Source organism: Pristiophorus japonicus, chromosome 12, assembly GCF_044704955.1.
Source record: "Pristiophorus japonicus isolate sPriJap1 chromosome 12, sPriJap1.hap1, whole genome shotgun sequence".
Taxonomy (NCBI): domain Eukaryota; kingdom Metazoa; phylum Chordata; class Chondrichthyes; family Pristiophoridae; genus Pristiophorus; species Pristiophorus japonicus.
Genome location: NC_091988.1, coordinates 38262601 through 38287155, shown reverse-complemented (window position 1 = coordinate 38287155; position 24555 = coordinate 38262601). Strand labels below are relative to the sequence as shown.

The following is a 24555-nucleotide window of genomic DNA, read 5'->3' as shown; positions in this document are numbered from 1 at the left end:
CTTCCCCTGATTCTGACTGCAGGGGACCTACATTTGTCTTTACTAACCTTTTTCTCTTTACATATCTATAGAAACTTTTGCAATCCGTCTTAATGTTCCCTGCAAGCTTCTTCTCATACTCCATTTTCCCTGCCCTAATCAAACCCTTTGTCCTCCTCTGCTGAGTTCTAAATTTCTCCCAGTCCCCAGGTTCGCTGCTATTTCTGGCCAATTTGTATGCCACTTCCTTGGCTTTAATACTATCCCTGATTTCCCTTGATAGCCACGGTTGAGCCACCTTCCCTTTTTTATTTCTATGCCAGACAGGAATGTACAATTGTTGTAGTTCATCCATGCGGTCTCTAAATGTCTGCCATTGCCCATCCACAGTCAACTCCTTAAGTATCATTCGCCAATCCATCTCAGCCAATTCACGCCTCATACCTTCAAAGTTAGCCTTCTTTAAGTTCTGGACCATGGTCTCTGAATTAACTGTTTCATTCTCCATCCTAATGCAGAATTCCACCATATTATGGTCACTCTTCCCCAAGGGGCCTCGCACAACGAGATTGCTAATTAATCCTTTCTCATTACATAACACCCAGTCTAAGATGGCCTCCCCCCTAGTTGGTTCCTCGACATATTGGTCTAAAAAACCATCCCTTATGCACTCCAGAAAATCCTCCTCCACCGTATTGCTTCCAATCTATGTGCATATTAAAGTCACCCATTATAACTGCTGCACCTTTATTGCACGCACCCCTAATTTCCTGTTTGATGCCCTCCCCAACATCACTACTACTGTTTGGAGGTCTGTACACAACTCCCACTAACGTTTTTTGCCCTTTGGTGTTCTGCAGCTCTACCCATATAGATTCCACATCATCCAAGCTAATGTCCTTCCTAACTATTGCCTTAATCTCCTCCTTAACCAGCAATGCTACCCCACCTCCTTTTCCTTTTATTCTATCCTTCCTGAATGTTGAATACCCCTGGATGTTGATAATGATTCTTATTTAACAGACATTTAGAAAAGTAAATAAGGATAGAGGCATTTAAACCACATTATATTCTAACTATAGTACATTAATCCAAGTTGAATCAATCATGATCTTGCATGTGACATTAAAGTTTTGAAGGATAAACCTACAGGTTAAAGAACATGAGTACAAGAATAGGAGCAGGAGTGGGCCAAACGGTCCCTCCAGCCAGTTGAATAAGATCTTCTACATCAACTCTACTTTCTCACCCTATCCTCATATCCCTTGATTTCCTAAGTGTCCTAAAATCTATCGATCTGTCTTGAATATACTAAATGACTGAGCATCCATAGCCCTCTGGAGTAGAGAATTCCAAAGATTCACAATCCTCAGTGAAGAAATTTCTCACCTCAGTCCTAAATGGCCGGCCCCTTATCCTGAGAATACGACCCCTAGTTCTAGACTCTCTAGCCAGGGAAAAGAGTCTCTCAGCATCTGCCCTCAAAGAATTTTATACGGTTCAATGAAATCAACTCTTATTCTTCTAAACTCGAGAATATAGGCCCATTTTACTCAATCTCTCCTCAGAGGACAAGCCTCTCATCCCAGGAATCAATCTAGTGAGCCTTCGTTGCACCCACTCTCCAAGGCAAGTATATCTTTCCTTGGGTAAAGAGACCAAAACTGCACTCAGTACGCCAGATGTGGTCTTACCAAAGCCCTCCTTCCTCTTGTACTTCAATCCCCTTGTAATAAAGCGAACTGCCATTTGCTTTCCAAATTGTTTGCTATACCTGCATGTTAACATTCTGTGATTCATGTACAAGGACACCCAAATCCTTATGAATACAAACATTTACTCATCTCTCACCTTTTAAAAAATATTCTTCTTTTCTATTCTTCCTACCAAAGTGGATAATTCCATATTTCTCTAAACTTGTCAGCAAACTTGGATACAAACTTTAGATCCACGAGGGCATGTCTTTTCAAAGACCACCTGGTTCCACCGCCATAATATCAGATACATCCAAGCCTACCTCAGCCCATTTGCTGCTGAGATTCTTAATAACATCATTCAACTTGATTATTCCAATACTTTCCTGGCAAGCCCCCTTATCCTTCACCCGCTGTAAACCTCAGCTCATCCAAAACCCTGCTGCCCTCATCCTATCCTGCACCAAGTCTTCTGTCCTGCCTGACTTTTTTGAGTCCCGGTCCCACAATGCCCCAAATTAAAATTCTTATCTTTGTATTTGAATCCCTTTATGGTCTTGCCACTCCATCTCTAAAGCCTCCTCCAGCTCCACTAAACTACCCCAGCAACCCCCCCCCCCCCCCCGCCGCCACCAAACTCTAATTCCGGTATCTTGTGAATCCCTCCTTCCCTCATCATCATCATAATCATAGGCAGTCCCTCAAAATTGAGACACTTGCTTCCACTCCAAAAGTGAGTTCTCAGGTGACTGAACAGTCCAATACGGGAATTACAGTGTCTGTCGCAGCTGGGACAGTCGTTGGAGGAAAGGGTGGGTGGGGAGTCTGGTTTGCCGCACGCTCCTTCCGCTGCCTGCACTTGTTTTCTGCATACTCTCGGCGACAAGACTCGAGCTGCTTAGCGCCCTCCCGGATGCTTTTCCTCCACTTAGGGCAGTCTTTGGCCAGGGACTCCCAGGTGTCAGTGGGGATATTGCACTTTATCAAGGAGGCTTCGAGGGCGTCGTTGAAACAGTTCCTCTGCCAATCTGGGACGCGCTTGCCGTGTAGGAGTTCCGAGTAGAGCGCTTGCTTTGGGAGTCTCGTGTCAGGCATGCGAACAATGTGGCTTGCCCAACGGAGCTGGTCGAGTGTGGTCAGTGCTTTGATGCTGGGGATTTTGGTGGCCTCCTTCCCTCACCCCACCAATAACGGCTGTGCTTTTGGTCTCACACTCTGGAATCCCCTTCACTTCTCCATCTTTCTTTCCTTCTTTAGGATCCGCCTTAAAACCCACCTTTTGATCAGCCCTCCCAATCGCTCCTCCTTTGGCTTAGTGTCACTTTCTTTCTCATACCTCACTTTTTTTTAAAAACATAAAAGATACTATTAAAATGCAAGTTTTTATTGCTGCCTACATCTCTAATTCTATTTGATAGATTTTAAAACACTGTACTGAAATAGATTCAGTATTAACCGATGGGCATTACAGCACAGCATTTTAGACTATACATGCAACACAAGATACACCAAAGTGTTGCTTGAAGACTTAATTTGTTTTGTGATCCATTTGATTATTTTGTACACGGTCTATTTTTATTGAAAGAATACAAGGAACAGTTTAGTTAACACACCTTGACTGTTTATTATCGATGTTCCTGTGGACACTGCTGTTGTCTGTGATTGTACATAGCTTTGAATACACTCTTTAATCTCTAGCTTTTGATTCTGCTGAGCAGGAAACAAAATTGTATAAGTATCATGAATTGATAGAAAAGCATATAGTTAATGAACACTTTTTAAAAAAAATTCCACTGAAATGTCTCGACTTCAAACAAAAGATGCATAAATCTACTCAAGTCATTCACAGGCTTATTTGCCTTTTCTGCATTTTATGACATCACTGATTCTGAGATACATTACTATACGTCTTCCCCAATTTTCGCCTCCACCCAAAGTGTTGTTTTTCCGGCCACTACTTTGGGGCATACACCAGACCTTTATCAATAGCATTTGCAATCAGGTACCAGAAGATTTGCAGAATCACTATTAATTAACTTAACTTTGTAATTTTTCCCAGTCACTTCAGAGAATCCATTGCCTCTCCCTGACACTATTCAAGGGAGAAGGGATTTTTTTTGGTGCCCTAGCCGACATTTATCCCTCAAACACTACCAAGAGAGATTAACTGATGATTTCTCTCATTGCTTGATGTAGGACTTTATGTGCGCAAATTGGCAGTCATGTTTGCCTACAAAGTAACAGACTGCACTTCAAAAGCACTTTGGGATGTCTTGAGGCAACGCAAGGTGCTTTGTACACGAAAGCCTTTTTCTTTCTATCCACTGCATTCCCCCTCAATGAGCATTTGAAATCTGGAATTTATGGATGTGAACTTACTTTCCACCACTGTCATCAGGTTTGTACATTAGCAGTTAACTAAAAAATTAACAATTAGCAGAACTACAAATTACAAAAAAACCCACTAGGAAACCTCTCTGTGTTGTTTGTGATCTTGCCATCAGGAGAGTATGAACTTACGCAGCTGCAGATGCGTGCTCAGAGAGAGGACAGGCACATCACCTAAACTGTAGAGCACGATCATCCATAGCTTTGGGAACACCATTACAGAAAGGATGGAAAATGAAATGGAAAATGTGTTAACAGCTGTGGAGAGGCTTGAGAAGATGGGTCGTCTTCACTAGAGTTGAGAAGGTTAAGGGATGACCTGGAGCAGGGAATTCATAACAAGGGGGCACAATCTTAAAATTAGAGCTAGAGCATTCAGAAATGAAATCAGGAAGTGCTTTTTTCACACAAAGGGTAGTGGATAAATGAAATTCTTTCCCTAAAAGGATGTGGATTCTGGGTCAAATGAAATTTTCAAGACTGAGATCGACAGATTTTGATTAGGCAAGACTTGCATTTATATAGCACCTTTCACGACCTCAGGACATCCGAAAGTGCTTTACAGCCAATGAAATACTTGTAAAGTGTAGTCATGGTTGTCACGTAGTTAAGGGTATTCAAGGGATATGGATCAATAGGGGGTAAATGAAATTGAGGTACAAATCACCATGGTCTAATTGAATGACACAACATGCTCAAGGGGCTAAATGACCTACTCCTATTCCAATGTTCCTATAATGGAGCTCTTTTGAAGTGTTTGATATGATAAATGGTGATAGATTGTTTTCACTGGTTAGCGAGATGGTAGCAGCAGTACACAAATGTAAGGTTAACAGAGAATTAGCAGGGAGGTTAGAAAAAATTCTTGAGGGTGGTTAGAATGTTGAATTCCCTGCCACAAATTATAGTTGAAGGACAGTCAATAAATTATTTTATAAAATTAGATAGTTGCTTGTAAAATAGGATTAAAGAGTATGGCGAGTGAGAAGAGTTGGACTAGGTCAGTTGACTCGTGGAAAAAAAAACAGCACAAACTTGATGGGCCAAATAGCCCGGACTATGACATTGTATGGGGTCAGATTTTGCTGTAAAAATAATGGTAAGGTTCATGACACTCGCCATTATTTATGTTTATATGGCCCAGCAACTTGGTGAGGAACAGATGCACAGTTAAAGGTCTATATTAAAAAGTTGCTGCCGAATTACGTCGCTCTGCATTAGTTTTGAAAAGTTGCAAATTTGCTGTCCGCCTCACCATTGAAATGCATTGAATGTCGGAAAGTTACTGTATTTGAGCAGTAATTATGAACTAAGCTCGTCACAGAAAGTTAAGTCATCTCATTAAAAGTTCAAATATCCTTTTAACAAAGTGTTAATTGTTAATTACTGCCTCTCTGGCACTGAAAAGTAACTATTACAAGTCTCATTCCTTCAGGTATTAATTGTTATTGGAAATTTAAAAAAATGTTGCATGTAATTTTTAAAAAATTAACTTTTCCTTTGACTTTATTTTCTCTGTTAGTCCAATTTTTTTTTCCCTCTCTATTTCACTTTCTGTACCTGATTTGACATTGAATTCACCCACTCTAATTTATACTTCCTTCTCAGTCCTTCCGCTGTTTATTTCTCAATCCTTCAATATGATTGGTTAAGGAAACACAGTTGGTTGTCCTATTCGCTCGCGTATCAGATGCCTGGTTTCCTTTGCTGAGCCATTATCAGCTCACACTTCCAGCAACTTCGAAGGCAAAAATGTTTTCAGCTGAAGAGTGCAGAGGCAAGCCTAACTAATGGCAGATGCTGTTAGATGCCCTACTGCAGCAAAATCTGGCCCATGATCTTACTACTTTTAAGTATCACTTTTTAACATATAGCAGTAGCAAGATTAACTTGAAAATGATCTGATTTCCACAATCAGCCTATTCAGGCACTTATAACTTTCATTTCCACTCAAGGTGGCAAGATGCATTGGGGAACATTTCAGTCTCCAAAATAGAAATAGGGTGGCTCTGTTAGCAGGTGCCTTGTACCCACGTGCACGAGCTGCGTGCGCAGTCACCTCTGGGCCTCAGGCTCGGAAGTTCGGACAGTCGCAGCAGCAGGTAAGTGCGGATCTTTTTGCTTTTTTTAGGTCGTTTCCCCGCGGGAAGAAGTCGAACGGAATTTCATGGCCAATGTTTTTTAGTGTAGGAATAATCCTATTAACTGTGTGAATTTAAGATCAAGTGTATATCTAAAATTCTCTTGCGGTTGCAAGAATGTTGTGATCATCTTTGCCTGAAATTTATTTTAACTGCAAATGTATCAAGTGTAAATTAATAAGTGCAAAATTATCAATATAAATCATGGCCAGATTGCTTTAATAAAAATACAAACACAAAGGACATAGGACTATTAAACTATTCCAATATAGAAAATCAATGGTTAAAAGGCAAAACTATTGACTTTAGTCATCATGTGGCCAATATACAAACTTATAAAACCTGAATTACACAGATCATTGATTAGCAGTTCTGAATTCAAACAGTAAGTAAGCTATCCAAGGTCACAAGAGCCCAAGAGCCCCCAGTGATCACTTGTGCAGTGGATTTCTGAAATAACTGTTGGGTTACAAAAGAGACTGAGCACTCAGTTTTGATGGAGTATCAAATAGCTAAATTAAAATTAAGTGAGAAATTGACATACTGTAATGCAGAAATTGTGATTCGATAAGCACTCATCAGGTTAAATGTTGTAGAGACATTTAAGCAAATGGTACAAGCTATTTTTTTCTTATAAGAGAGCAGTTAGTATTAATTGTCAGTTTGTCTCATTTGGTAGCACTCCTGCTTCTCAGTAAGGCGGCTGTAGGTTTAAACCCACTATGTATGGAGTGAATGCTGCATTTTTTGGAAGGTGCTGTCTTTCACATGGAATGTTTTACCGGGGCATCTGCATTTCTCAGATGGGCGTAAAAGATTCTATGGCATCATTCCGAGAACAGCAGGGAGTTACATAAGAACATAAGAAATAGGAACAGGAGTAGGCCATACATAGAAACATAGAAAATAGGTGCAGGAGTAGGCCATTCGGCCCTTCTAGCCTGCACCGCCATTCAATGAGTTCATGGCTGAACATTCAACTTCAGTACCCCATTCCTGCTTTCTCGCCATACCCCTTGATCCCCCTAGGAGTAAGGACCTCATCTAACTCCTTTTTGAATATATTTAGTGAATTGGCCTCAACAACTTTCTGTGGTAGAGAATTCCACAGGTTCACCACTCTCTGGGTGAAGAAGTTCCTCCGCATCTCGTTCCTAAATGGCTTACCCCTTATCCTTAGACTGTGACCTCTGGTTCTGGACTTCCCCAACATTGGGAACATTCTTCCTGCATCTAACCTGTCTAACCCCGTCAGAATTTTAAATGTTTCTATGAGGTCCCCTCTCATTCTTCTGAACTCCAGTGAATACAAGCCCAGTTGATCCAGTCTTTCTTGATAGGTCAGTCCTGCCATCCCGGGAATCAGTCTGGTGAACCTTCGCTGCACTCCCTCAATAGCAAGAATGTCCTTCCTCAGGTTAGGAGACCAAAACTGTACACAATACTCCAGGTGTGGCCTCACCAACGCCCTGTACAACTGTAGCAACACCTCCCTGCCCCTGTACTCAAATCCCCTTGCTATGAAGGCCAACATGCCATTTGCTTTCTTAACCGCCTGCTGCACCTGCATGCCAACCTTCAATGACTGATGTACCAGGACACCCAGGTCTCTTTGCACCTCCCCTTTTCCTAATCTGTCACCATTCAGATAATAGTCTGTCTCTCTGTTTTTACCACCAAAGTGGATAACCTCACATTTATCCACATTATACTTCATCTGCCATGCATTTGCCCACTCACCTAACCTATCCAAGTCGCTCTGCAGCCTCACAGCATCCTCCTCGCAGCTCACACTGCCACCCAACTTAGTGTCATCCGCAATTTTGGAGATACTACATTTAATCGCCTCATCTAAATCATTAATGTACAGTGTAAACAGCTGGGGCCCCAGCACAGAACCTTGCGGTACCCCACTAGTCACTGCCTGCCATTCTGAAAAGTACCCATTTACTCCTACTCTTTGCTTCCTGTCTGACAACCAGTTCTCAATCCATGTCAGTACACTACCCCCAATCCCATGTGCTCTAACTTTGCACATCAATCTCTTGTGTGGGACCTTGTCGAACGCCTTCTGAAAGTCCAAATATACCACATCAACTGGTTCTCCCTTATCCACTCTACTGGAAACATCCTCAAAAAATTCCAGAAGATTTGTCAAGCATGATTTCCCTTTCACAAATCCATGCTGACTTGGACCTATCATGTCACCTCTTTCCAAATGCACTGCTATGACATCCTTAATAATTGATTCCATCATTTTACCCACTACCGATGTCAGGCTGACCGGTCTATAATTCCCTGTTTTCTCTCTCCCTCCTTTTTTAAAAAGTGGGGTTACATTGGCTACCCTCCACTCCATAGGAACTGATCCAGAGTCAATGGAATGTTGGAAAATGACTGTCAACGCATCCACTATTTCCAAGGCCACCTCCTTAAGTACTCTGGGATGCAGTCCATCAGGCCCTGGGGATTTATCGGCCTTCAATCCCATCAATTTCCCCAACACAATTTCCCGGCTAATAAGGATTTCCCTCAGTTCCTCCTCCTTACTAGACCCCCCGACCCCTTTTATAACCGGAAGGTTGTTCGTGTCCTCCTTCGTGAATACCGAACCAAAGTACTTGTTCAATTGGTCCGCCATTTCTTTGTTCCCCGTTATGACTTCCCCTGATTCTGACTGCAGAGGACCTACGTTTGTCTTTACTAACCTTTTTCTCTTTACATATCTATAGAAACTTTTGCAATCCGTCTTAATGTTCCCTGCAAGCTTCTTCTCATACTCCATTTTCCCTGCCCTAATCAAACCCTTTGTCCTCCTCTGCTGAGTTCTAAATTTCTCCCAGTCCCCAGGTTCGCTGCTATTTCTGGCCAATTTGTATGCCACTTCCTTGGCTTTAATACTATCCCTGATTTCCCTTGATAGCCACGGTTGAGCCACCTTCCCTTTTTTATTTTTATGCCAGACAGGAATGTACAATTGTTGTAGTTCATCCATGCGGTCTCTAAATGTCTGCCATTGCCCATCCACAGTCAACCCCTTAAGTATCATTCGCCAATCCATCCCAGCCAATTCACGCCTCATACCTTCAAAGTTAGCCTTCTTTAAGTTCTGGACCATGGTCTCTGAATTAACTTTCATTCTCCATCCCAATGCAGAATTCCACCATATTATGGTCACTCTTCCCCAAGGGGCCTCGCACAACGAGATTGCTAATTAATCCTCTCTCATTACATAACACCCAGTCGAAGATGGCCTCCCCCCTAGTTGGTTCCTCGACATATTGGTCTAAAAAACCATCCCTTATGCACTCCAGAAAATCCTCCTCCACCGTATTGCTTCCAGTTTGGTTAGCCCAATCTATGTGCATATTAAAGTCACCCATTATAACTGCTGCACCTTTATTGCACGCACCCCTAATTTCCTGTTTGATGCCCTCCCCAACATCACTACTACTGTTTGGAGGTCTGTACACAACTCCCACTAACGTTTTTTGTCCTTTGGTGTTCTGCAGCTCTACCCATATAGATTCCACATCATCCAAGCTAATGTCCTTCCTAACTATTGCCTTAATCTCCTCCTTAACCAGCAATGCTACCCCACCTCCTTTTCCTTTTATTCTATCCTTCCTGAATGTTGAATACCCCTGGATGTTGAGTTCCCAGCCCTGATCATCCTGGAGCCACGTCTCCGTAATCCCAATCACATCATATTTGTTAACATCTATTTGCACAGTTAATTCACCCACCTTATTGTGGATACTCCTTGCATTAAGACACAAAGCCTTTAGGCTTGTTTTTTTAACACCCTCTGTCCTTTTAGAATTTTGCTATACAATGGCCCTTTTTGTTCTTTGCCTTGGGTTTCTCTGCCCTCCACTTTTCCTCATCTCCTTTGTCTTTTGTTTTTTCCTCCTTTTTGTTTCCCTCTATCTCCCTGCATTGGTTCCCATCCCCCTGCCATATTAGTTTAACTCCTCCCCAACAGCACTAGCAAACACTCCCCCGAGGACATTGGTTCCGATTCTGCCCAGGTGCAGACCGTCCGGATTGTACTGGTCCCACCTCCCCCAGAACCGGTTCCAATGCCCCAGGAATTTGAATCCCTCCCTGCTGCACCATTGCTCAAGCCACGTATTCATCTGAGCTATCCTGCGATTCCTACTCTGACTAGCACGTGGCACTGGTAGCAATCCCGAGATTACTACTTTTGAGGTCCTACTTTTTAATTTAGCTCCTAAAATTCATTTCGTAGGAACTCATCCCTTTTTTTACCTATGTCATTGGTACCAACGTGCACCACGACAACTGGCTGTTCCCTCCCTTTTTAGAATGTCCTGCACCCGCTCCGAGACATCCTTGACCCTTGCACCAGGGAGGCAACATACCATCCTGGAGTCTCGGTTGCGGCCGCAGAAACGCCTATCTATTCCCCTTACAATTGAATCCCCTATCACTATCGCTCGCCCACTCTTTTTCCTGCCCTCCTGTGCAACAGAGCCAGCCACGGTGCCATGAACTTGGCTGCTGCTGCCCGCTCCTGATGAGTCATCCCCCTCAACAGCACTCAAAGCAGTGTATCTGTTTTGCAGTGGGATGACCACAGGGGACCCCTGCACTACCTTCCTTGCACTACTCTTCCTGCTGGTCTTCCATTCCCTCGCTGGCTGTGGACCCTTCTCCTGCGGTAAGACCAACTCGCTACACGTGATACTCACGTCATTCTCAGCATCATGGATGCTCCAGAGTGAATCCACCTTCAGCTCCAACTCTGCAACGCGGACCATCAGTAGCCGGAGGTGGACACACTTCCCGCACATGTAGTCGTCAGGGACACTGGTGTTGTCCCCGTGTTCCCACATGGTACAGGAGGAGCATATCACGTGACCGAGCTGTCCTGCCATGACTTAACCCTTAGATACACTTAAATTGCCGACAACAATGTTAAAAGTTACTGACTAATAAAGAAAAAGAAAAACTACTCACCAATCAGCAGCCAATCACTTACCACGTTGGCTGTGACGTCACCTTTTGATTTCTTTCTACTTCTTTTTTGACTTCTCTCAGCTGGAGCTGCACAAGTCACGCCTCTCTCGACGCTCCCCGGACTGCTGAGCCTTTTATAGGCCGCTGCCTCTCGACTCCCGCCTCTCTCGACGCTCCCTGGACTGCTGAGCCTTTTATAGGCCGCTGCCTCTCTCGACGCTCCCCGGACAACTGAGCCTTTTATAGGCCGCTGCCTCTCTCGACTCCCCGGACTGCTGAGCCTTTTATAGGCCGCTGCCTCTCTCGACTCCCGCGTCTCTCGACGCTCCCCGGACTGCTGAGCCTTTTATAGGCCGCTGCCTCTCGACTCCCGCCTCTCTCGACGCTCCCTGGACTGCTGAGCCTTTTATAGGCCGCTGCCTCTCTCGACGCTCCCCGGACTGCTGAGCCTTTTATAGGCCGCTGCCTCTCTCGACTCCCCGGACTGCTGAGCCTTTTATAGGCCGCTGCCTCTCTCGACTCCCGCGTCTCTCGACGCTCCCCGGACTGCTGAGCCTTTTATAGGCCGCTGCCTCTCTCGACTCCCGCCTCTCTCGACGCTGCCCGGACTGCTGAGCCTTTTATAGGCCGCTGCCTCTCTCGACTCCCACCTCTCTCGACGCTCCCCGGACTGCTGAGCCTTTTATAGGCCGCTGTCTCTCTCGACTCCCGCGTCTCTCGACGCTCCCCGGACTGCTGAGCCTTTTATAGGCCGCTGCCTCTCTCGACTCCCGCCTCTCTCGACGCTCCCCGGACTGCTGAGCCTTTTATAGGCCGCTGCCTCTCTCGACTCCCGCCCCTCGAGCCTGCTCCGCCATTCAATAAGATCATGGCTGATCTGATCATGGACTCAGCTCCATTTTCCCGCCCGCTCCCCATAATCCCTTATCGTTTAAGAAACTGTCTATTTCTGTCTTAAATTTATTCAATGTCCCAGTTCTCTGAGGCAGCGAATTCCACAGATTTACAACCCTCAGAAGAAATTTCTCCTCATCTCTGTTTTAAATGGACGCCCCTTATTCTAAGATGCCCTCTAGTTCTAGTCTTCCCCATCAGTGGAAACATCCTCTCTGCATTCACCTTGTCAAGCCCCCTCATAATCTTATACGTTTCGATAAGATCACCTCTCATTCTTCTGAATTCCAATGAGTAGAGGCCCAACCTATTCAACCTTTCCTCATAAGTCAACCTTCTCTGAACTGCCTCCAAAGCAAGTATATCCTTTCGTAAATATGGAAACTAAAACTGCACGCAGTATTCCAGGTGTGGCCTCACCAATACCTTGTATAGCTGTAACAAGACTTCCCTGCTTTTATACTCCATCCCCTTTGCAATAAAAGCCAAGATACCATTGGCCTTCCTGACCACTTGCTGTACCTGCATACTATCCTTTTGTATTTCACACACAAGTACCCCCAGGTCCTTGTACTGCAGTACTTTGCAATCTTTCTCCATTTAAATAATAACTTCCTCTATGATTTTTTTCTGCCAAAGTGCATGACCTCACACTTTCCAACATTATACCCCATCTGCCAAATTTTTGCCCACTCCCTTGTCTGTCTATGTCCTTTTGCAGATTTTGTGTGTCCTCCTCACTCTTTGCTTTTCCTCCCATCTTTGTATCGTCAGCAAACTTGACTACATTACACTCAGTCCCATCTTCCAAGTCGTTAATATAGATTGTAAATAGTTGGGGTCCCAGCACTGACCATGTGGCACCCCACTAGTTACTAGTTGCCAATCAGAGAATGAACCATTTATCCCGACTCTCTGTTTTCTGTTTGTTAGCCAATCCTCTATCCATGCTAATATATTACCCCCAACCCCGTGAACGTTTATCTTGTGCAGTAACCTTTTATGTTGCACCTTGTCAAATGCCTTCTGGAAGTCCAAATACACCACATCCATTGGTTCCCTTTTATCAACCCTGTTCGTTACATCCTCAAAGAGCTCCAGAGTTTCCCTGGCGTACTGAACAACATTCCTCCCTACCAAAAACAATGGCTCGGATTGCGCGATCAGTGGCGAATAAACCGTGTTTGCCGTTCTTACAGCTGTCCACAGACTTTTCATGGGCTTTTGAGCAGCAACATATGGTCATTCGGTGTCTGATACAGTGCAGCGCCCTCTACAGGGCATCTGGAACCTGTTTGAGCAGGTTAGGCAACACCATGTCTCTGTAACCAATCAGATTGAAAAATCCTCACTGAACCATGCAGAGTCTAAACAAGGATGTGCAAGTTAGAATATTTAATTCAACATAAATGATGTACAGAAAGTGAAATAGAGGGCAAGAAAGATGGGATTGAGAGAGATGAGAGAGACAGAAAGAGTTAAAAAAAGTTGTATTCATTTTTATAAAATCTACAATAATTAAAATATGAAATAATGAGACTCCACACTTGTAAAAGTTCATTTTCAGTGCCACAAAGGTTGTTTGGTAGTAATCAAGACTGATCACTCCATTAAAAATTCACTTACACTTGAATGGACAAGCCCCAACTTTTTCTAGAATATTTAGTGGGTAACCAATGAGTATGTACAGCAACTTCATGAATTTACGTGTATTTCAATGCAGAGTCTCAGTAAAGTACCGGTGTAGTGAAGTTGTGGAGCACCAGGGTAAATCGGACAGCAACTTCCAGATTCCCATGTTTTACTGTGCATGTGCAGTTACCAGAAGTTCCTGTTCGATTTACGTCGTAATAACTGAGTGCTAATAGCCTCACCATTAATGCAAGATCCGGGCCAATATCTGGCCAACTGTTCATTTGCTGTTTGTTTGACTATTCTATGCACAAATTAGCTGCTGTGTTTGCCCATGCCAGGAAGTGTAAGTTAGAATATTTAATTCAATATAAATTATGTACAGAAAGTGAAATAAAGAAATAATTTAGAATTATTGTATATATTATTTAATTTTGTTTAATTATAATTAATCTTTATTATACTGATTTTACTATTGTATACTCCCTTATTGTATTATTTACAAGGTAATTTGAATTTCTTTTTTTTTATAAATAGTTTTTTCGCTCGTGTCCATATGCATGTGCATTTTGGCTGTCGCTTCAGAACCGAGCCCTTTACCTCTTTTACACTTCCTTCTCCCACTTTTTCTCTCTTTCCCTCCTTTGTTAATATCTCACATGTTGTAAGCAGTTGTGAAGTGCCTTGGGACGTTTTACTACGTTAAAGGCGTTATATAAATAAAAGTTATTATACAACAAGTGACTGCACTTCAAAAATTAAGCTTATGGTTGCAAAATTCTTTGGAATATCCTGAGGATGTGATTCGGCATATTTTTTCACTAAGCTTAATTCTGCTTGAAATAAAATAAGTATTGTTGGTTTTAATTAAGTGCAATCCACTTTCTACCACAGGAAAAAAAGTTAGCTTCCTTACCTTAGTCAGGTGGTCTTCATTCTTTGAAGATTATTTGCCACATACATTAAGATAGGTTAATCAACAAATAGGTTTAAAAACAGATCATGGTGATAGACCTTTAACAACTTTGATTTTTGTAATTTTTGGATGTCATGTAATCCTCCCTTGCTTCTACATTGATTAAATACTGTAAGCATGGATCAATCATCAGTACATTTCAATTGAGGCTTTATCAGGTGCTTTTTTTGGCCCAGAGGTAGGCAACATGACAAAAATTTATTCCAGAAACCCTTTTAAAATGGGTTCACTTAAAGCTTTATTACTATAATGCAAAAAGAGCAAGCAGATCCTAAAATACGCATATTTTAAATACCTAAAACAGTGCAATGTGGTTCATCTTCAAGGGAATGGTAGCAGATACACTTTCTACATCACAATTTCTTGGGCGAGGTAAAGTGCAGGAAATGTAAGTAAATTAGATGAAGGCGATAGATAACCAGAGATGACAGCAGTATGAAATTTCAGAGAGTTTGGAAAGAGCTCTGTGCCCATCAACATCAAACTACAGCAAGGTTGCTGGTACATTGCACTTCAATGGATGATGTGGTGGTTGTAGCTAGAGTGGACAAACTATTTAGCTATAAACATTCAAGGTTGAGGCTCTCCTCAAAGCTAGTGACATTGCTGCAAGTGACTGTTGGAAACCCATTTCCTCTTGTTCGGCTCTTAGGAATCATGAATTTGAAAGAAGTTGGTGACGGGGATGTGTGATCACTTGAGGATATCGAACTAGTTTTCCAACCAGTATGAGCCTTTCTCAGTCAGTAGGTATTACTGTGCTTCCTCTAGTCAAATCTTCTGGATTAGCCATACTATGAAGGTGAACTGGTGATTAGGCAGACAGAAGGGATAAACAAACTACCAAGGGCTACTGCTCTGTTGTCCAAAGACTTGAGCAGAGTTCCAGAACACAGCTATCAGTATATCTCCAGATAACAGGCTCTATTGGCATATCTATGCAGCTTTGCTACAGGGCACCAGGGAATGATTTTGAGAAAAATATAAGACTGTTCATCTTGCCTGGCTTGGTGATGTAATAGAACAGTCATGTCAGTCCACATTTTCATTGTCCTTTTCCAGACAGTACCCAAACTGACTTAAGGTCAGCTCCATGTCCAGAATTTCAGTATTGAAATGTCAGCCTGTGTCTAATCCTGGAGGGCACTGTAGGGAATCTTTTTGCAGTGCATCTATAAGAAAGCAACCAAACAAACATTTCCTCTTCATACTTGAATCCCTGTAGAACCTGGGGTCGAACAAGCATCGTTTTCAAAATTCAAATCCAAAAGTCTATACTTCAGGACAATTTAAGTTTGAATATTCTGGCAGCCAGGACAGGTAGATGAATCACTGATGCTGTGCTTTGAGTTCAAAACAGACTTCACATTCACACTTGGGGAAATCGTGCAACAGTCAAAGACAAAGACGACTGGTATTTTAGAAGACAGTTACAGGAAAGGATCTGAGGTCTTCCACACAAATTTTAAAGCTATGACCTGGCACAGACCAATGGCTATGGTGGAGATCAACCAAGGTCAACTATACTGACTCGGAATAGCTTTGCTGAACAGGATGCCCCATAAAGTAGAATGTACTTCCAACTAGACAATGTCAATGCCTGGCAAATGTTCTTATGTATAGTCATCTTTACATGATTCACTGCCAAGTGTGTGGCTTCTTTCAGGAGAGGACAGTGCTAGTTATTTTTCCTGTATATCGGTGACTTCCCATTCTTCATCCATACACAGGAAACTACAGAAAGAGATCCTTATGCAATTTGTGAATTGGGGGGCGTGGATGGGAGGACGACAGGGAGATCATAAACCAAAGACCCACAAGTAGCAAAGTCTAAATAGGGATTATTCATTTAATTCAAACCAGGGATTGGAATTCTCAAATGGCCCAGCTATTCAAAGCAACTAAAATATTCATCAGTATAATCAACTTTAAGCCCATGTTTTCATATGATTATCCATACCAAGACAACAAATGTCATTTTTAATTTTGTCATGTATTGGTTTTCACAGGAATGGAATTTCAAAATTTACGACTCAAGATAATCTCTTAAAATTTGACACCGGTTAAAACAAAAAAGATTACTTGTATTTGATTGTGCGGTCAGAAAAAGAACCTGAATGATTACCTACTTTCCATATGATCTGCCTGATTCTTTCAATGTTGCCCTTCCTCCACATACAAATGAATAGGCTATTATACAAATGGAAGGAAAGCAACAGGGAGAATATTCCTTTACAAAGTTGGCATCACAGGTTAGCCAGATAGGTAGTGTTCCTCCTTCAGCCCCAAATGCACATAAAGCCTAGTTGAAAATGTGATTCTATACTAACTTTAACTACTGGGATTTATTATACAAAATAAAAATAGATTTATGTATAAAGCTATAAAGTATCGATCATTTTAGAAATAATCATTTTTAAAATTCAACAGCAAATCAACTTTCAAAGACACAATTTCTGGTGTAGTAGAAAGTAAACAGGACTTACATTAATAGCAGTGGATCCAGTCTCTGCAGTTTTAGAAGCCAAAATAGAGTCTCTCACCACAGGTAATACTGGTGTTGTCACATGCTGATACAGAACCTCTCTAAGAACAATAGCTTGATCAGAAATTTCTTCTGGCAAATCTGCAGGTAGAGTGGGCAAGCTTGGTGGTGACCCCATAACAGGAACTTGGGTAATTGGTAAAACAGAAGGAACAGGTGCATCTATATTCTTTATATCATGTACAGAAACAGCCACAGAAAGTGTGGCATTAAGGACTTCACCAAGGGGCTCAGAATAAAGCTCTTCTGGGCAACCCACCTCTCCTGTAGGAACAGTTTCAGAAGACTCTGCAGCAGGATAAACTGGGAGAATCCCTCCAGGTTCCTGATATAATAAAGTACGTAATTTTTCATCCAGCGTCTTTATTGTGTTATCTACAAACTCAATTTTACGTGGACCTTCACCATCTGATTCAGCCACAAATGAAAGCTGTTGCTGACTGCCAATAATACCAGTCATAGTAATGGACTGAGACTGTGCTTGTGCTGGATACTGTTGGTTAACACCTGGAACTACTTGTGCAGGACTTTGGGGCTGAGAACCTATTGCTGTATTACTTATTGTTCCAGAAATGCCCATGGTTGATTGCATCTGGTTTGCAAAAGGTTGCTGCATTACAACAGATTGTGGGATAACATCAGGCACATAGGCTTGCGGAACAGGCTGGTGCTCCAAGACGAGGCTGTGAATAGGATTAGGTTCAGCAGATTGAGTAGGAAGTGAAAGTTCGGTTTGGATAGATATTGACTGGATGGGATGTTGAACAACTGGACAACATGGCATGTCGACAACTGCAGGGGGGCTAAAAACCATATCTGATTGTTCTTCTACTGACTGCAGCGGACAGACAGTCTTAGATTGAAGTTCTAAATGGTCATAAACTGCAAGTTGACTTTGAAGTGAAATATTTGATCCATTAGAAACAGTAGCATAAATCTGCTGACTGTTCTGTTGTGCTTCATTTCCAGTCTTATCCTCTGTCTGGGTTGGTAGTGTAGGAATAATATGGGGCAACATTACTTGAACAGGCAAATTTGTTGGATGAGTAATATTAGACAGTGGTGGTACCAAAGGTGGAGATGCAATGTGATGTCTCGAGGTGGTATCATTAGCAGCGTGAGAAGTCATTGCAGCGGATGTCTGTGCTGCTACAGAATCCACATGTTCGTCATCAATTCCAATTTCTGCTTCTGAAAAAAAAAGAAAAAAAGGTGTTACTGATGAAGAATGTTTTTGCAAATTTAGATGAACTGTTAAATTAGAACACCTCTTCCTAAAACCTAATTTATTGACTCATTCCACATCTATTCAGTCGAACTAAGTTTAACTTACAATGCATTTGAGAGAAAAAAATACGCACCTACCTTAAGCTGATGCCCATGTTGGACCTTCCGATGCTGTGGCCTGCCCTGACTGCGAGACACAGTGCTTGCACGTTGACATGTGCGCAGGCCTCAAGCTGGACTCACATGGCTCTGGGCAGCCAATCAGGTAAGGTATCATAGTAATAGGAGTTCCGCAGGGTCCTAAACTCCTATTACTATGATTGTGATAGAGCTCGAAACACCCAAAACACAGCTTCAAACACCCAAAACACTAAGAAAATAATTACACTACATGCATTTAAATTAAAGTTATTAATGTCTTAAAAAATAATTTCCCGATTTTTAAAAATGTTTAAAAAAATAAACTTACCGTTGCGGGGTTTTTAAAAAAAATTATATGTTTTAATAACTTTATTTTTTTAGATGTGTGTGTTTTTTAAACACTTGCTCCTGTAAAAGTAGATTATGCGCCTGCTTTTTCAGGCGCAAGATTTTTGAGGACATTTGTAAGTGTAAATATCGGAAATTTACACTTACAAACGTCCTCGCTCCTGATTTGGCTACGATCCGTCAAGCTAGAAACTTGCGTGCTGGAAACCGGCATTTCCGATGCCTTCCCGAGACCATAGGAACTCCGTACGGACCCGAGGAGGCCGGAATTTCAGGGCCATTATAAAATGTAGTGAATACGAAAATACCATCAATGTTTATATTAAAGACCACAATAATCTAAATGAGGTGTGTGGGAGCACAGTCCCGCATTTCTGATCTCTTTGCTTCAGCACGCGGTCTGAAGTTTGGATTAAGAAAACAGGTAGATTGAAGTTTGGATCGAAAGAGACGGTTAGACAATATGGTGCCTTTCAGCCATTGAAATGAGTAACTGGTCTGGATGTTAAATATTTGAGTACCTTGGAACTAAACGATGTTAAGTATTTGAGTACCTTGCTACAGTGGGAATAATAGCAATTCATGATTAAACGATGTTAAGATTTGATGACACCTGTACGTTAAACGATTCAGAAAGCAGTTTGTCGTGATTGTATAAAGGCAAAGAATAAGAGTTCAAAGGCTTTTTAGATATAAAAGATGCAACTGGCTTTCGTCAGACACTTATGGACTGTAGAGACACTGGAATTTCGAAAGGTGTGACACTTCTGGAAGGGCTGCCTTTACAAGCAGAGAGTTTGGTTTGTGAATGTCTGAATGTCTGAATAAAAGAACCGATCCTGCCTTTACTACAACTGAGTGTGTGTGTGTAATTCGACGTTTGAAGCAACGAAGCGAAGAGAGCAAGACAGCCATTTACAACAAGGTGTAAAATGTTGAATTATTTAAGGGATATGTATGTAAATAATTTCCTCACATTTTATGAGGAACAATTCCTTATCTTGATAAAATAGCCAAAATTAGTTTCTCTACTTCCATTTCAAACTATAGAACCTCAAATTACAAAAATGTAAATCATACCCAGAGCAGAAGTTGACTGTGGTCGAGTTGAAGGAAAGTCCATTGCAGATTCTGACAGTTTTGTTGCAAGATTCTCCACAACTGGACATATTATAAACCATCTTCGGCCAGTATGCAATACTAAAACAATTAAACAGTACATTAGAATTTAGCTGTTCATCACTTTAAACTTCACTAAATGAACTGTAATATCAAAATAATTAGTTTTGACTAAGTAGTTCAGCTCTATTTTATTTTGAGGAGTTCCTCTACCACCTTAGAGAGGCTGTTAGCCACATTAATCACAGTCATCTGATAGAGCACAGATATCCTGTGGAGGAATGCTGTTTCGTAACAAAGGAATGCTATGCCATACAACACACAATGCATTATTAAGGCCTCTGATTTTTCGTCACTCGCCTTGTTTTTCATTTGTATGGTCCCAACTTCTTGAATTCCAATTTGCTTCCGTTTCATTTTCACCCAAATGTGATGGCTGAAGTATGACAGGGTCCACTTACAGGAAGCACATAATACTCAAGATTTTTAATATATTACAAACAGATCTTCTTCAGCGTTGTTCATGCTATGTTCGTCTGGTGAGCTGGGAGGCAGTTTTACATCTTATGCCATGCAGGGGATATCAGGACCACTGATTTACATTGAATGAATTAGTAAAATTCAGTGTGTATTAAATAGTGTTGAATTGAGTGTGTATTAGACTGGGTGTTGTGTAATGAGAGAGGATTAATTAGCAATTTCATTGTGCGAGGCCCCTTGGGGAAGAGTGACCATAATATGGTGGAATTCTGCATTAGGATGGAGAATGAAACAGTTAATTCAGAGACCATGGTCCAGAACTTAAAGAAGGGTAACTTTGAAGGTATGAGGCGTGAATTGGCTAGGATAGATTGGCGAATGATACTTAAGGGGTTGACTGTGGATGGGCAATGGCAGACATTTAAAGACCGCATGGATGAATTACAACAATTGTACATTCCTGTCTGGCGTAAAAATAAAAAAGGGAAGGTGGCTCAACCGTGGCTATCTAGGGAAATCAGGGATAGTATTAAAGCCAAGGAAGTGGCATACAAATTGGCCAGAAAAAGCAGCGAACCCGGGGACTGGGAGAAATTTAGAACTCAGCAGAGGAGGACAAAGGGTTTGATTAGGGCAGGGAAAATGGAGTACGAGAAGAAGCTTGCAGGGAACATTAAGGCGGATTGCAAAAGTTTCCATAGGTATGTAAAGAGAAAAAGGTTAGTAAAGACAAACGTAGGTCCCCTGCAGTCAGAATCAGGGGAAGTCATAACGGGGAACAAAGAAATGGCAGACCAATTGAACAAATACTTTGGTTCGGTATTCACTAAGGAGGACACAAACAACCTTCCGGATATAAAAGGGGTCAGAGGGTCTAGTAAGGAGGAGGAACTGAGGGAAATCTTTATTAGTCGGGAAATTGTGTTGGGGAAATTGATGGGATTGAAGGCCGATAAATCCCCAGGGCCTGATGGACTGCATCCCAGAGTACTTAAGGAGGTGGCTTTGGAAATAGCGGATGCATTGACAGTCATTTTCCAACATTCCATTGACTCTGGATCAGTTCCTATCGAGTGGAGGGTAGCCAATGTAACCCCACTTTTTAAAAAAAGGAGGGAGAGAGAAAACAGGGAATTTTTGACCTCAGCCTGATCTCAGTAGTGGGTAAAATGATGGAATTAATTATTAAGGATGTCATAGCAGCGCATTTGGAAAATGGTGACATGATAGGTCCAAGTCAGCATGGATTTGTGAAAGGGAAATCATGCTTGACAAATCTTCTGGAATTTTTTGAGGATGTTTCCAGTAAAGTGGACAAAGGAGAACCAGTTGATGTGGTATATTTGGACTTTCAGAAGGCTTTCGACAAGGTCCCACACAAGAGATTAATGTGCAAAGTTAAAGCACATGGGATTGGGGGTAGTGTGCTGACATGGATTGAGAACTGGTTGTCAGACAGGAAGCAAAGAGGAGGAGTAAATGGGTACTTTTCAGAATGGCAGGCAGTGACTAGTGGGGTACCGCAAGGTTCTGTGCTGGGGCCCCAGCTGTTTACATTGTACATTAATGATTTAGACGAGAGGATTAAATGTAGTATCTCCAAATTTGCGGATGACACTAAGTTGGGTGGCAGTGTGAGCTGCGAGGAGGATGCTATGAGGCTGCAGAGTGACTTGGATAGGTTAGGTGAGTGGGCAAATGAATGGCAGATGAAGTATAATGTGGATAAATGTGAGGTTATCCACATTGGTGGTAAAAACAGAGAGACAGACTATTATCTGAATGGTGACAGATTAGGAAAAGGGAAGGTGCAACGAGACCTGGGTGTCATGGTACATCAGTCATTGAAGGTTGGCATGCAGGTACAGCAAGCGGTTAAGAAAGCAAATGGCATGTTGGCCTTCATAGCGAGGGGATTTGAGTACAGGGGCAGGGAGGTGTTGCTACAGTTGTACAGGGCCTTGGTGAGGCCACACCTGGAGTATTGTGTACAGTTTTGGTCTCCTAACCTGAGGAAGGACATTCTTGCTATTGAGGGAGTGCAGCGAAGATGCACCAGACTGATTCCCGGGATGGTGGGACTGACCTATCAAGAAAGACTGGATCAACTGGGCTTGTATTCACTGGAGTTCAGAAGAATGAGAGGGGACCTCATAGAAACGTTTAAAATTATGACGGGTTTAGACAGGTTAGATGCAGGAAGAATGTTCCCAATGTTGGGGAAGTCCAGAATCAGGGGTCACAGTCTAAGGATAAGGGGGAAGCCATTTAGGACCGAGATGAGGAGAAACTTCTTCACCCAGAGAGTGGTGAACCTGTGGAATTCTCTACCACAGAAAGTAGTTGAGGCCAATTCACTAAATATATTCAAAAGGGAGTTAGATGAAGTCCTTACTACTCGGGGGATCAAGGGGTATGGCGAGAAAGCAGGAAGGGGGTACTGAAGTTTCACGTTCAGCCATGAACTTATTGAATGGCAGTGCAGGCTAGAAGGGCTGAATGGCCTACTCCTGCACCTATTTTCTATGTTTCTATTAAATAGTGTTGAATTGAGTGTGTAGAGATTTTTATTGGTGCTTTGGAAATCAAGTTATGGGGTGAGTGTGAGTGTGAGTGTGAGAGTGTGAGTGTGAGTGTGAGAGTGTGAGTGTGAGTGTGAGTGTGAGTGTGAGTGTGAGTGTGAGTGTGAGTGTGAGTGTGTGTGTGTGAGAGAGTGAGTGAGTGAGTGAGGCAGGCGGAGTGAACAAAAGAAAAAGTCAGACTCTACTACATTGTTGAAATATTTTTATTATTGAGCCCCCCCCCCAAATTCTTTTTATCTCCTCACACGAACTGTCACTCCACTGATGTTAGTTAGAAACACACCAGGAAGCTGTTGCAAAGCAAATCCGAAAGATCGTCATGCAGGACTAACAATAATTCCAACCAGAAACATCAGAGGAGGGACAGAAAATCCAATGTTGGCACAGTCCTACTCTGTAGTTGGTCAATGTGAATTTTGAGCATAGCCACCGCATTATCCAAAAACATCACTGCAGGAGTTCGGCAGGACAGTGTCTTCGGCCCAACCGCTGCTTCATCAATGAACTTCCTTCCATCATAAGGTCAGAAGTGGGGAGGTTCGCTGATGATTGCAGTGTTCATTTCTATTCGCAACTCCTCAGATAATGAATTATATATAAATAATTATAATTACTGGCCTTTATTTGGATGCCTCTTTCATTTATACTGGTGATCATATAATTTGAGATTTTCAGCACTGTGCTCAGTTATTTATCAATTAACAAATTCACAAAACAGTATCAATGACAAGGAAGTTAGAGCGAAATCAAATTCCTGACATTGTGATTAGAAATCAACCACCATCACTTAAGTTACTTGATTGTCCAGACGTGCAGCATTTCTGAAACATACTGCTCCCACTCAAAATAAATAACATTTATAATAAACGACGTGTTTAGTTTTTCAATAGGAGAAAATATGCATGTTGCTCACCATTGTGTTGGCACTGTTGAGAAGCTGGCATCTGCAAAGTGATGGAAAATGGTACAAGCATTAGACTAGAACCTAAAAGGAACAAAGTAATATGTGCTCAAGTTATTCATATTTCTAATTCGAACATAATAGGAACAGGAGTCGGCCATACGGCCCCTCGAGCCTGCTCCGCCATTCAATAAGATCATGGCTGATCTGATCACGGACTCAGCTCCACTTCCCCGCCCGCTCCCCATAACCCCGTATCCCCTTATCGTTTAAGAAACTGTCTATTTCTGTCTTAAATTTATTCAATGTCCCAGCTTCCACAGCTCTCTGAGGCAGCGAATTCCACAGATTTACAACCCTCAGAAGACATTTCTCCTCAAATAAAATAAATGGGTGGCCCCTTATTCTAAGATTGTGCCCTCTAGTTCTAGTCTCCCCCATCAGTGGAAACTTCCTTTCTGCATCCACCTTGTCAAGCCCCCTCAATCTTTTACGTTTCGATAATGCAGGACCCATCTTCACACA

General features: G+C 42.2%; 1 protein-coding gene across 4 annotated transcripts in view; it reads right to left on the bottom strand.

Annotated features, from left to right (window-relative positions):
* LOC139277193 (serine/threonine-protein kinase WNK2-like) overlaps window positions 1–24555 on the bottom strand; it is a 218827-nt gene that overhangs the window by 42746 nt on the left and 151526 nt on the right. For all 4 annotated transcript variants that reach the window (XM_070895317.1, XM_070895318.1, XM_070895319.1 and 1 more), the window contains 4 exons: window positions 24043–24073; window positions 20029–20148; window positions 17174–18423; window positions 3287–3383 (listed from right to left, as the gene is read on the bottom strand). In XM_070895317.1, coding sequence (XP_070751418.1) covers window positions 3287–3383; window positions 17174–18423; window positions 20029–20148; window positions 24043–24073 — 1498 coding nt within the window. The remainder of the gene's footprint in view (window positions 1–3286; window positions 3384–17173; window positions 18424–20028; window positions 20149–24042; window positions 24074–24555) is intronic.